This window comes from Plectropomus leopardus, chromosome 3, assembly GCF_026936395.1.
Source record: "Plectropomus leopardus strain MGB_pleo_1.0 chromosome 3, ASM2693639v1, whole genome shotgun sequence".
NCBI classification, from domain to species: Eukaryota; Metazoa; Chordata; class Actinopteri; order Perciformes; family Serranidae; genus Plectropomus; species Plectropomus leopardus.
This window is the reverse complement of record NC_142178.1, coordinates 30,135,223-30,149,513: the sequence shown is the minus strand read 5'-3', so window position 1 is coordinate 30,149,513 and position 14,291 is coordinate 30,135,223. Positions and strand designations below refer to the sequence as shown.

General features: G+C 38.9%; 1 protein-coding gene across 1 annotated transcript; it reads left to right on the top strand.

Annotated features, from left to right (window-relative positions):
* Window positions 1-3,664: 3,664 nt before the first annotated feature.
* LOC121942453 (polycomb complex protein BMI-1-B-like) lies at window positions 3,665-13,939 on the top strand. The gene is made up of 9 exons (XM_042485668.2): window positions 3,665-3,815; window positions 4,444-4,571; window positions 4,943-5,039; window positions 6,127-6,182; window positions 6,277-6,406; window positions 6,732-6,771; window positions 6,906-7,004; window positions 9,928-10,008; window positions 12,718-13,939. Exons 2-9 carry the CDS (start codon window positions 4,454-4,456, stop codon window positions 13,090-13,092), a joined length of 996 nt encoding a protein of 331 aa, XP_042341602.1. The 5' UTR covers window positions 3,665-3,815; window positions 4,444-4,453; the 3' UTR covers window positions 13,093-13,939.
* Window positions 13,940-14,291: the final 352 nt, after the last annotated feature.

Here is a 14,291-nt window from a genome sequence, read left to right as displayed (position 1 = left end):
TTGGACTTGAGTCAGACTCAAATTTCAAATGTGTTGACTTTAAACTCGACTTGACAGTATTAAAAATGTCTTGGTGCTTGATTTTGGACTTCAGCTTGAAACCTTCATCTTCTATGTTATTTAAGAAGTGAATTTACTAATGTTAACACTAATTATTATTCATTCCCTGCAAATCAACACTAAATTCCATACTTGAACTTTCTTTGAACCAATGTGACAGCAGCCAAAGTTGCAGAAGAGAAGCAGTTAGTTAAAATCCCTTTATGCTATCAAAGCCACTTTTTCATGATTAAGCTCAGTTGCACTATTTTAACAAATTAATATAAATTTCAAAAACATTTGTGATTTTGTGAATTTAAAATGATTCTTTGGTGAAAAGTGCATTATGACTTGTTCAGAACTCAAAATTAAAAGTTTAGTGGGTCATGACTTGGGACTTGCCCAACCTAAATTGGGCTTTTAATTGTGATTAAAGTAAAAGACTTGAGACTTATTTGTGACGTGCAAAAAAATGACTTGGTCCAACTTCTGCCTGTCTGACATTCTTATCACATTAAGCTAAGAATATGATTAGAAGAAAAATCTCCACACTTGCAACCCTCAAAAATAGCTTTGTAAAGTATTCTTTTGAATACCAAAAAACTTATTGCACATTTTCAAATGTAAGTTGGCATTGTCCCACAGTTTAACCCCAACAGTCTACACAGATCTCCTTTTAATCTTTGTTTTAACCTTTGTGTAAGATACATTTAACAGTCCGACCAACACGTAGGATTTTTCAGGTTTTATTTATTAGCTGTTAACAGTTAGATCTAATTAAATTACCAACACAAAGATTGATGATATGTATGAAACGTATAAATTTAACATATCAGAGGTTTGCAGGAAGTGCAGACATTATTTTCTGGCTGTTTGTGTGAGATGCAGAATCCATGTTTTCATTAGCTGGACCCATTTTAGGGAAAAGGCTTAAATTAAATTATTAAATATTAGAGTTTTGGGTTTTTTTTACAAGCAAAAACAACATAAATGAACAACTATGCTGTAGGATGTATTCACTTGTAATAATTTAGTTGTGAAAGTTTTTTTTTTTTTTTTTTAGGCAACCAGATTTTTTTTTCTCTGTAATTGTAAGAGATGAGCTAAGATATTAGTCCAACAGCAAAGAAATTTGTGTCATTACAGTAGCAAATAGTGCAAAAGAAGAAAAACACAAAGCAAAAAAAAAACATTAAACCAACAAAATATAATACATAGACAGGTGGAATGGATAAATTGACATTATCGCACATAATAAGTATAGATATTGCACAGATTAGTGTATACTGATATCGCACATGAGTGATGACTGTCAGTCTTAGTATATGTGGGCTGCTGGGAGGAGTGTTGGTTGTAAAGTCTGACAGCAGCAGGAAGGAAGGACCTGTGGTATCTCTCTCTCACACACGACAGGAGAATCCGCCTGTCACTGAAGGAGCTGCCCTGTGCTGTCAGTGTCCTGCATGACGTGCATGTTTTCCATTAGGGATAATAGTCTCGCCATTATTTTTCTTTCTCCCAGCACCTCCACTGGGTAAAGGTGGCATCCCGGAATAGAATAAAATTTCCTTTAGCCTGATTTCTTCTTCCCCTTCATACATTTTTTTCTTGTTTTCTAATTCTAGAATAACTATTCGGTAAAAATATATTTTGCTTTTCAGGTATTTGCCTTATCAAATCTCCACTCAGATTTCCACTGCATCAGTAATGTTATGACTGAGTGTTCAAAGAAAGCTTTCATCATATAGTATGTTTACATCACTCATAAATGTGGGAGTCAGTAGGCCTATAGTTTTCATTAAATATTAATTTTTGTAAGCTGACCCCAGAGGGCTCTCACAGGGTTTGAGAAGCTTTGATGATTGCTTGTTTCCTCTGGGAACTGCTGACTCTTCATTAGTTTACTGTATCGTTAATTAGTATGATATTATCCCATTATACTGTAGTTTTTGCTATCTGTCTGTAAATTTGTGATACTTTTAAGGGCATATGTTTTGTTTCAATATTAGGGAGGCACATATGAAAAGGGATTTTTGTGTGTTTTCCGCTGCCAGAAAATGTTGAGCATCAAACACTTAATTTCCTGAATTTTAGATATTTTATGCATCAATTTGTGCTGCCTTATTTGCACCAATTTATGGTGTAAATGTCTTAAATATTGTCAAAATAAAAGTCCTCAGCTACTGTCATGTTAATTTGAGGAGGCAAAATCCACATGTAAGAGTCACTTTATCACATATTTATACTTGGTAAAAATGTTTGTTTTGGTATCTTACATATGACATAGGTTCTGATATTATTTTAATTTACCTAACAGTTTCTTTATATTTTGAATAGTGTGCATAGTAGTTAAGGTTATGTTTATATTAACATTATCTATCATAGAAATTATTTACCAAAGGTATGGTGCTGTGAGTTCAGTGCGCATGACAAAGGAAAATGTCATGACACTGTGGTTGAAGAAGCCCTCATGAGGTTACAAGTTTTGACTGTGCTGTATTGTGTCATGCAGTGCTATAGTGCACAATAACAAGTGATATGTGAGATTACCTAGGAATAGGACATCAAGTTGGTAGTGAAACAGACAAGATGTGATTTTGGAAGGATTTAGCTTGCTGTGTTTTTGTTTTTTATTTTCAAATAGTTTTTCCTGTCTCACGTGAGTACTTGGATTTCATAAATTGAATCGGATCATAAGTCAAAACAGAGATACCTTGCAGACTGAGTGGCCTGGGAACTTTGGTATGTTGAAAAAGCCTCTATAGCACATGTTCTAAATATTTAGGGGAGCATGTCTCTCTTGCCCCCCTCTGAAATCGACACCTATGGCTGCTTTTATTGGTAGCTGCAAAAATAGATTTCTAATCTCAGAGTTAAAAGGTTAATTTGATACATGATCCAAATAATAACTTGTATCATGTATCAAATTGTTTTTTGTTTGTTTGTTCTTTTTACAAAAAAATGATGTTGAGAAAACTTTATTTTAAATTATGTTACAAAAAAAATCCAAGCCATTTAATTTAAATGTACCACTTTTTTCCAAGTCATTTTCTTATTTGATTGTTCTTACTTTTCTTTTTTTCCACTTCTTTTCAGGCAGTTTTCTTTTAACTTTTTTTGCAAATTTTTGGGCCATTTCTTAAGTTGCTCATTGCCTTCCTCCCATGTTTTTTGAAAAAAAAAAAAGTCAATTTGCTAAGGTTTCAAATGGATGATCAAACAACTATAACGTGTCCCAGGAAATCTATCTATCACTTCTGATATTAATATACGATTTTTTTTACGTTTGAAAAAAATTGCTGAAATGCAACAAGACTTGCAAATACCCAATTAAATTCCACACGTCTTTGTGGGCCAACCCACAGCTCGGGCCCCGGGATGTGAGGCCTGCAGGGCCTCTCTGAATAATGCAGACCAAATTATATACAATATAAGAGAGACAAGCAGAGGGCGTGGCTGATCCATCTCCCGTGCAGCTCGTTTAAATTAATTTATAAACAAAGATAAAATTATAAAAAGGAAAGATAAATATAATGGCGGGCCGGTGCAGAAGAGATGAGTGTGTAAAAAAGTGAGCAGGGCCTGCAGCCTGCAGAGGATACCCCTGTATGCCCCGTGAACGAGGCGACAAAATAATATCACGTGATCCAAAATGGGCAGTCCTCTGACGGTGCTGAAAAAAGCCATTTTCTGGCGCTGCTGCAAATTCTGGCCAAGTCCAAATAATTTACCTGGATCCTCGTTGGGAGGAGAGGGAAACTTTTATGTCTGATCAGGTAGGACCGAAGCATCGGTGATCGCTCTTTATCGGGCTCCTCGCGCCGCTGTTTGCTGAGGCGCACACAAAGTGCACGGTGTCACATTTTGAGTCTCTCTTGTTCGCCTCCTGATACAGCCCTGTCAGTGAATTTAAGATGGCTGCTTTGTGTACCAGGGTGATTTTCTGTGGCTGTGCACCCCCCTCAGTGGAGGTGTTTTGTCGGGATGTGTTGGGTGGTGGTGCCCGGTCGGACGGCGGAGCTCCGGGGAAATGGAAACGCTCTTTTGTTGGTCCGCTGCTCGAGGAGCGGAGCTGATGCACAAGATGAGGCCACACAGGGGCGATTCAATAGTCGGCTGCTGTGTACCAGCACACAGCCTGCATTTAGCTGCACGGCTGCTGCTCCGCACACGTTATTCACCGCTACAACATGTCATTATAGTTGTTTTTGTTGGCCAGCAGCTCTCTTTGTTGTGGTTTCACAACCTGCTGTCCCAAGGGCGAGCTGCAGACATTGTCTGAGGGAGCACTGTGGCAGCCACTCATTCACCATATGGGAAAAACCTAATAGTCTTAGCAAGCACATCCACATAGGCTCCTGGTGAATAGCAAACCTCTCATGTTGCTGTGTGTTTCCTCTGCAGATCTGTCCAGATGGATAAAATGCAGCCCAACCGGATTAAAATCACAGATCTGAATCCACACCTCACATGCCCACTGTGCGCTGGTTACTTAATTGATGCTACAACCATCGTAGAGTGCCTGCACTCCTGTAAGTTCACCTCACATGCATGCAAAGTGTTTTCCATAAGCATGAAATTAGCACAGACTGCACAGCTGAATGCACATTTAGCTGAGCTGCTGCTCATGTTGTGGTTGTAGGGAGGTGAGCGTCCACTTTGACCCCACCTCAGTGTTTGAAATCAGCTTTATATGAACTTATGGGAGCATCTGTGTGCACAATAATAATGTTATGCATGCGTAGTATGTATGTTTTGGTTAATGCTGTGTCTGAGATGTAGATTTAACTCTGTTGTAGAATCTTAAATAGTATTATTCTATGTTGTATGTGTTCATGAACGTCACACTGACACTGTGTGTGATTCAGAGCAGTTTTTCAGTCTGTCTTCTCTCTCTGTTCAGTTTGTAAAACTTGCATTGTTGCCTTCCTGGAGACAAATAAGTTCTGCCCTCGATGTGACGTTCAGGTTCACAAGACGTGTCCGCAGCTCAGCATCAGGTAAGTTTGGAGGGATTTTATCAGGTATTTTTTTTTGTTTTGGAGCAACAATTCACCCAAAAATCAAAAATGCATATTTTTCCTCTTACCTACTATAAAACTGTTTACGAAGGTAGTTTGGTGTGAGTTGTTGAGTGTTGGAGATATCTGCCTCGTTCTCCAATGAGGTCCTTCTTGTACCAAAAAATAGCATGCGTATATGGGTTTTTAAACACAAAAACTATCCTGTCTTTGGATCATGCCAGTAAAGGGGCTAAAATCAGCGCGTCTGCCTGGGTTTTGCATGTCCATCACTGCTGATCAGAACCGATCGGAGCTGAAGCCGACAAAAGTGTGACTACCGCAGAATTGTTTTCCTTGGTAGTAAATGCGGATCTTAACCTTTAATTAAATACAAAAACCAGATGCTAGTGGGATTTTTGTCCAGTGGGAACAGGGCTTAATGGAACCAGATGGCACTCTGCTTGTAGTGCTCAAAACTCAACAGCAATGTCTCTTTCCAGAAATCCTGACCCGGTTACTCAAGATAATCCACAGACCTTATGGAGAGCAGTTTCATGTAGGAACTCTTTTCTTTCTACCAAACTGCCAACAGCATCATCATTTAGGAGGAGGCGTGCATTTACTGCGAGCTCGCAAAGCGCCACTGAGATGGCTAACGTTACAGCTCAGCCGAGGAGGACGCCATTAATGTTTACATCTCAGTGAGTCTGTCTCACACTGAGGCACGCTTCCTTCTGTGAGGTGTTGTGGTTCCCAAGTGTAGTTTGGTAGAGAGAAAATAGTTCCCACGTGAAACTGCTCAAAACAAGGTTATCTTGAGGGTTATGATTTCTGGAAAGAGACATTGCTGTTAAGTTGTTTTAAAATGTATTTTTGGCGAGTGACATCTAATTCCATCGCTTTGAAGAGAAGGCAGACGTCTCTACTGGGATATGTCCAACACTCGGCAACTCACAGCAAAACAGTCTAGATTGTGAAAAAGCAGAACAGACAAGAGGAAATGTATGTATTTTGATTCTTCAGACACATCTGAATGCAATGAGTATCATGCTTATTTACGTGAAATTTGTCTTTCCTTTTCCAGAGCAGACAAAACTCTACAAGATATTGTATATAAGCTTGTTCCAGGGTTATTCAAAGGTAAGACCAGAAGCAAGCTCTCATTCTTTCATCATTATTACCCATTTTATGAAGAATTTCTTTGCCAGCTGACACTTCTGTTTTCTGATCCCAGATGAGATGAAACGGAGGCGGGACTTCTACGCAGAGAATCGTGTGCTGGAACCAGGGGAAGTGGTGGAGACGTTTAACATAGCTGAGGATGAAATCATCAGTCTGTCCATACAGTTCTACGAGAGGAACAAGTGAGTCAATCATTTCCCGTTTTTTACAAAAAAAGAGCGGTGAGAATTCTTAATCTTGGGTCTGTTTACTGGAAAGTCCATGCTGAAACAGGTGTAAAAACAATGAAATGTAATTATCTGATCATGCAAAAAGGAGTCAAATAACTTAAATATACAACTGAAGCCCCAGGAATTATGTAGAGAAATTAATAAGAGAGAGCAAGAACTCCATGAACACTCACACACCTGCGTTATGTCTCTCTGAATTTGGTTTTCTGTTTTTGTGGAAAGACCTGTCAATTATTTTTTAACACCTTTTCTTTTGTTTTTTAATATTTGCCTGCAGAAATAACGAGAGGCAGCATTCAGAGATGGAGGGAGACAAGGTAAAGCCTGATTTTTAGCTGTGGGGTGAAATCAGTAGTTGAAGCCTACACACTTCACGTTTAATGTGGTTTTCTGGTCTTCAGCCTGGATTTATGTGCCCCCCCCCCCTCTCTGCACTCTTCTTTGTTCTCAGTCCAACGGTAAACGGTTCCTGCAGTGCCCAGCAGCCATGTCCGTCATGCACTTAGCAAAGTTCCTCCGAAGCAAGATGGATATTCCCAACAACTATCGGGTAATTGGACACTTTGTACCTAAACACAACAACTCTCACTGAATTGATTGCATGACAAGCTTTAGAGGTTAGCCACGGTAATATAAATGTGTCTCATGTAAAAAGGACTTTTAACTGTAAAGTAACTTAATCACAGTAGCAAACACGGCCACAAAAGTGGATCATATTATGTTGCATGCATTTGTCAGCTTTAAAAGAGATTTGGCAATCAGTACTTTGATATGTGAGCTGTCAGTGCACATAACAGAGACACATCCTGTGTGCACAAACTGCAAAAAAGTGCAAATCATTAAAGCTACACCAGAGACCTTTGATAAACCGAGGCAGCCCACTTTAGATTAATTTCCTGTATCTGTGTGTGGGTTTCCAACACAGATTTGCGCAAAATGTAAGCAATATTTTCAAATTTCGATGAAACTGAATTGCGAGATGACTGCATTACCATTGAGTGATGTTATGCGACTTTTCTTGCGATTACATTCCAAGAAGCATGGCGATGGATGTACAAAAACATTAGTTTTTGCAACATACTCTCACAAGATTTGGCAACAACTGACGTCGGTTGATATCAGAAATCAAGCTAGCAGAAAAAAAGGAGCTGCAAAATTAGTCTTACTATTACTATTTCACATTGACCCTACAACATTTCCAAATGAGGTTTGGGTATGTGGGGAAGAGACGATCACGTACACTTGAAAGACTGGAAGCATTTTTAATCATTCGTGCAGCTTGTAATAAGGTATCTACTGTAGAGTATCTTTGGCTGCACAAAACTTTTTTACTGCACTTTTCAGCAGCGGCAAACAGCTGTTTTTAGTGAAAAAGCTGATAAACTCATTGAGCACCAACTTCCCAGCATCATATGGAAGACAAAGTTAGCTTCTAACTGGTAAACATGGTGGCGCAAAAGCAGCTAAAGAACCAGATTATTCTCAGGAGTTGTTAGATCAAAAACATAGCAAAAGGGTAAATATTGAGCTTGTTTTCATCAGTTTGACGCAAACAAGCCTCTAAATGAATGCTTACGTCACTCTGTATCTGTTTGACGAGTGAAAAGGCAACTCTTTGCCAACACCTTCAGCATAATAATAATAACAGCAAATGTTATCTTATTGTTCTGTTTACAGGTTGTGCTGCTACCCATAGGTTGCCAAAAAAATCACATAATACTGCTTTAAAACGCAAGAGAAAGAGGGAGAGATTTTGATGGGTCATAGCAGGAAAAGCACTTCAAAATAATGGCTCTGTTTCATTAATGTTGTATTTCGACTGCATGATACGGCATGACTAATCAACTGGACTCACCATTTTTTTGTGTGTGTGTTTGTTTTTTCGATTTTCCATCCACAAAAGTTGTGGATACTACCTGTGATTTTTTTGGGGGGGGATTTTTTAAAAAAAAATTTTGCGATTGATTGTCACTAGAATCATCACTTATATGACATGCGATATCTGCACAAACCTGCCACTTTCAGATAATCACACTACCGTCAAAAGAGATCGCCGTTTTTTATTAACTCCACCCCATTTTTGAAAAATAGAAGCCCGCAAATCTATGTGATAAACATTGTTCACTATGCTGTAAAATTGTCTAAGTGCAGACATTGTTGCTGGTGAAGGGATCCAGCGAGTTGATGATAACAGTCAGCTGTCAATGCCGCCTACACTGAGGAAGTTCTGTCTGCACTGGATAATAAAATTGACAAATGACCTCGCACCAAAAGTTGAGTCGAGCCGAATCATGTAGTGAAAATGAGGCATAAATGCAGGGACCTTGGACTCGCTCAGCTCCGTGGAATAGAGTCATACTGATGTTATTAATTACACCTGTGCTTTAATTGCTATGACAAATCAAATAGATCCCCAAAATCCTACACACTGCTCCTTTAAGGTACAAAGGGACCTTCACAATAATGGGAATTATTTAAAAATGGTATTTATTTTTGCACCTGTCGACCTGAGAAACAGAATTGGCTCCAGTGCTGCTTTTACAACACTCACAAATTGTCTCTGCTTCCCTTTTTAATGCCCCTTAATGAAAACCTTTTTGGAAGTGATGTTACTGCACGCTGACAGTCTCATCTTTGTTCAAATGATGGCGTACTCAAAGCACAGCAGGACCACTTACCTTGAGATACAATCACAAAACTCAGAGCCATGTTTTCAGCTTTTATGCAAAAGTAATTGAGGCCACTAGAACAAACGCGTGTCTGGAAGCAGGATGGGACGTCGGCGCTCGCTTTAGTTTCACCAAAACTGCAAAGTAAAGCTGTGATAACAGTCTTTCACCGTGCACCACGCTGATTTCAATGGTGGCTTTATGTTATATCATACAAGGAAATTTAATTCTAAACATCAGTATGCACAAACTACTTTAGAGCGAATGTGTATTTAATTATGTGGTGTCAAACTGTGGAATTTATTAGATTTAAATGGTAATATCATTATCTTTCAGTTCAAAAATATGTACAAATAATTACACAATTTGAAGTCACCATGTAATGCTTTTTTTTTTTTTTAATGGTGATTTTTTTTTTTTTGTTTACTGCTAAGTAACTGACAGACAGACCAGCCATTTCTATTTGTTGATTTATTTTTGAGGAAGGGGCTGGTAAAATCAGGTATTCTCCTCCTTTTCGAGCATGGAATGTAATTCAGCAAATAAGTAGTGGTTTGATTTTAAACAAGAAAAAAATATTGTTACATTTTTCTTACCCGAGCTTTAGCCTAAATCACTGGTATCAGCCTCGGAAAAACCCACGCTGGTTGAACTGAATCCTTCATCACCCGTCAGGACAAACTGCAGTACAGCAGATCCAAACCTGTGAAAGAAGACAGTAAACATTTGAAAGTAAAGCTCTGTCAGATGGCTGTTTTTCTGCTGGTCACATTGTGTTAAGTGGTTTTGGACTGTGTGTTACAGGTGGAGGTGTTGTATGGAGATGAGCCCTTGAAGGACTACTACACACTAATGGATATCGCCTACTTCTATGAGTGGAGAAGAGTGAGTCACAGCTTTCATACCTTCCACTGTTGACCGCAAATATTAAACAAACCTGAATTATAGAATAGATTTATGTAACAGACAGCCAATGGGAGCTGCTCCTGTTAACATATAGATGGTCCTGTGGTCTTTGGTTTTAGACAGAGAAACTCAAACACAATTTGTGTCAGTATTAAAACAGGATGTAACACACATTGTTACAGATTTCCACACAATACTTTATTTTTGTTGCTTTTTTTCATTTCTGCTAATTTTGTTTAAGTTGTATGTTTTATATTTCATGCTGCTGCTACAGTGGCCCGATCCTCCAACAAAAATCATCAGTCATTCATCTTATTGATTGTATTGGAGGTGTATACATTAACGTGGTTGACCATTTGCTGTAAACTCCCATTTTATGTTGACTTTCTTGTAGACATCGCAATATCGTGAAGTGAGCTCATAATCCTTTTTAACTGAGACTGATGTCAGGATATGTGATGTCAACTCTCGCTGATTTCAAACTCCCTCTTTGTTGATTATGTTTTGGTAAATAGAAATAATTGATATTTGGACAAGGGTATGTTAAAGGATGAGGCTGGTGATGTACTTTGTATTTGTTATTGTTAACAAATCTCATGAAAAGACCAAAGTCAAAATACTCTCCACATTTTCCATCAGTTTTTAAAGAATGCTCCATAATTTCGAATGTCTTAAAACACATGGGCACCATAGTTATTAGAAGCAAGTGTATGCTCGCACATTCAATCCAAATTCGGAGCAGGTCCTGAACCAAACATTAGTAAATAGTAAAAAGGCAAAAAAAGTTATCCCTTATTTAATGCACCAAGTGACGTTTCAAGCAAGACAGCCCTTTATCAGACTAGATTTATTATTTTTTTTACTGTTTCATTAATTGATTAAAATCTTAATAAATATATATACATATATATATATACATAGTTATAGACAGCGATTGAATGTCAACTGTATATATTTTTTCATCAGATAATAAATGAACTAACAGGTACAATATGTATATACAATATTTCCACACATTTACACATGTATTTTGTGTGTAATTGTTTATTGGTATGTACTTATTGACGTGTATTTTGAAACATCATGTTCATGTGATTGGTCACATGACTGTTCACGTACATATTTAATGTGGTGTCTCGCAGTGTAAATCTACCCTGAAGAAGAGCCGTCTTGCTCGAAACGTCACTTTGCTGCATGAAATAATTGATAACTGGCGCCCTGCAGTGTAGTATATATGCCTATAGATTTTAGCCAGTGTTACTTTGACTGGATTAAATTGCAGCTTTGTTTGGGAATATTTTCTGCACAGAAATAATAGAACAGAATTAGTCCTGCACTGGTCTGATTTTCCAGGTCTGCAGAAAAATTCAACATGTTCAGTATTTAAGATTAGATGTTTTGTTGTGAGGAGGGAACCCCAGAATAGACCGCTCCTGTGAAACTCAGAAGGTTTTGATTTAATATCAAATATGATTTCATTAAAAATGTACTCACCTTCAGCACCCACTGTAACATGTACAGTCTTTGGTCACACCTCCTCCATGACTTCATCCACATTTCTTTCCTTTCTTTGTGAATTTTTTGTAAGAAGTAGCTGCTTCTGGTCATCTGGCTCCACATGCTCGTCGTCCGCCGTGTTTGTTTACTCTGAAGTCCCATCCGACTGTGAGAGATTTGCTAGATTCACGGTTGTGAGAGTCGGGACTCTGGTTGTCTGTGAATGAAATCTGTGAGTGCAGTGTCTCCCTAACTTCTCCTGAGTATCACTTGTCCTGCATGATCTCTCTGTGCTCCAGCACAGCTGATTCAAACGATCAGCTCGTTACAAACTCCTGAAGCTGTTTGGCAACAAGCTGGTCATTTAATTCAGCCGTGCAGGACTAGTGGTGCTCCAGCAGAGGTTTGGGAAACGCTGTGTTGGTGTGTGATGTGCTGTTTTTGCTGTTTGATTTGTCACTATGTGTGGGGTCTCTACCATTTTCAACATTTTTTAAGGTCTGAAAAATCTTTAATTTGGGTCAGCCTTTAGATAGTGTGTTTTAAAACAAAAGTAGTACAGTTTGAGGCATCGGTGGATCAGTGGATAGAGCAGGCGCCCCATCTACGGAGGCTGAGTCCTCGTCATAGCGGTCGCAGGGTCGACTCCAGCCTTTTGCTGCATTTCATCCTTCTCTCTCCCCCTTTCACACTTACTCTCTGTCCTATCCAATAAAGGCCAAAAAAGCCAAAAAATATCTCTTTAAAAAAAAAGAAAAAGTAGGTCAGTTCAAAATAGAGAAAAAAAACTCCAAAACTCAAAATTATTTTAGAAAAACTGAAAATAAATATAAATGAAATATAACAAAAAATAATAATAAAAAAAGGGGAAAAAACAAAATGTTTATCAAAATAGTTGGCAATTAAAATTTTCTTAATCAGCTAACTGATTAATCTACTAATTGTTTCAGTTTTACTTTGTCATTTATATCTAACAAAACATATTTTCTAAATGTTTAAGTTTTTAGCGCAAAACTCTTATTCTGTAAAGTAACTAAAGCTGTCAGACAAATGTAGTTAAAAAAAATCCAGTAATTCCCTCTAAAATGTTAAAATACAAAATAGCATGAAAAGAAAATACTCAAATGTGTACTTAAATGTCACACTTGAGTAAATGTACTCCGTTACATTCCTCCCCGTGTCTCTGTGCAGACTGGACCCATCCCTCTGCAGTATCTGGTCAAACCCAATCGGAAGCGCAGGAGGCCGTCCCAGTCTGCCGCCCCGGGCCACTCTGACGGCGTCAACACCAGCCCGACGTCGGAGAGCGACTCCCAGAGCGACAAAGTCCACAGTCCTGCTGCAGCCCAGCCGCCCCGAGCCTCCTCACAGTCCAGCCCCGCGTCCCACAACCCCGCCATCCAAAGCTCCAACGGTACCACTGTGCCCAACAACTCTCAGCGACACACCCTCGCCTCCAAACAGGGCGCCAACGCCCGGAAGGTGACTGTCAACGGCACGAGCTCTGGGGCCGGCAAAGAGGAGGCGAGGGGAGGCGACAAAAGCGGTTTGCCCCCGACGACCTAACGTGCATACGGGGCAGCAGGGAGGACAGTGTTTGAATTGCTCCCTTCTTGATTTCTACAAAAAGACGAGTTTGAACCTTCTTCTTCTCTTCGGACAAACAGGAGGCAGATTACAGTTTTCTTTCAGCAGGAAGGACTGAAAAGTGCAGCCAAATAGACACTTGTATGTATGTAAGTGAGTGTGTGTGTTTATGTGTGTTAGACTAGAACAGTGCACACATACAAACTGTACAGTATGTATCAAATGTGAGCATGTGTGCATACATATGTATAAACTTATCTTTTATACAAGATATTGTAATCGTTTTGTATTGTATATGCAGTGGGTCTGTTTCATTTCCATACTGTAGCTCCATCAACATCGATTTGGCTCCGTAACACACAAGACTAAATGCTGAAAGGCGTCGCAGTGGTGATCGCTGCACGAGTCGGATGTAAAGAAAAAAAATCGAATCCTTGCCTTTGAACAGTCATGTTAATAACTGCTGTATAAGTGTTCAGTAAAAGCCAACAGCTCATCAGGTAACACAGGTACATTAAACTGTTGATGCACTTTGTTAAGGTCAGATCACACAATCCATACCGCAGGTATTTTCCAAGAGGAGAAGCATTTATATTTACAAAATGTTCAAGCACTACCGCAACTCTCCCGAGCAGACGTTTGTCAGCAGACCGTGATCTTTCTCTCGTGGCAGTCGAAGAACTCAAAAGGGATTTGAATATTTGGCCATGTATGTTGTAGTTCCATCAATTTCAACATTCCTTTTGTTTCTTTTCAACAAACAATGATACTTTTTTATCAGCCATATGTGCATGTTTTAGGTCAATAAAAATGTTTACTTACTAGGTTTTTCTGACCTGACTCTCCTGTTTATGATTCTATATATATATATATATTCTCTGTCAGCATCAGGATGAATGTGAAACAGTGACGGTGTCTGGAGATGAAAAATCAGCCGGCAAACAAACATCTCGTCTCCCATTTAAAAAAATCTGGAATTAAGTTAAAACTATTCGAATCTACACACTTGTGATTCTGGCAGATATTCACTGTTCAGGCATTTACAAAGTGATAGTAGCTCAAGTAGAAAGCGACCCGGTGGATGATACATACACTCAGTGTCTTCTCTTTACTGATATTCAATTTGTGGCTCGCGGTCCAGATACGGCCCATGATAAAGTGCTCGGTGAGTACCTGAT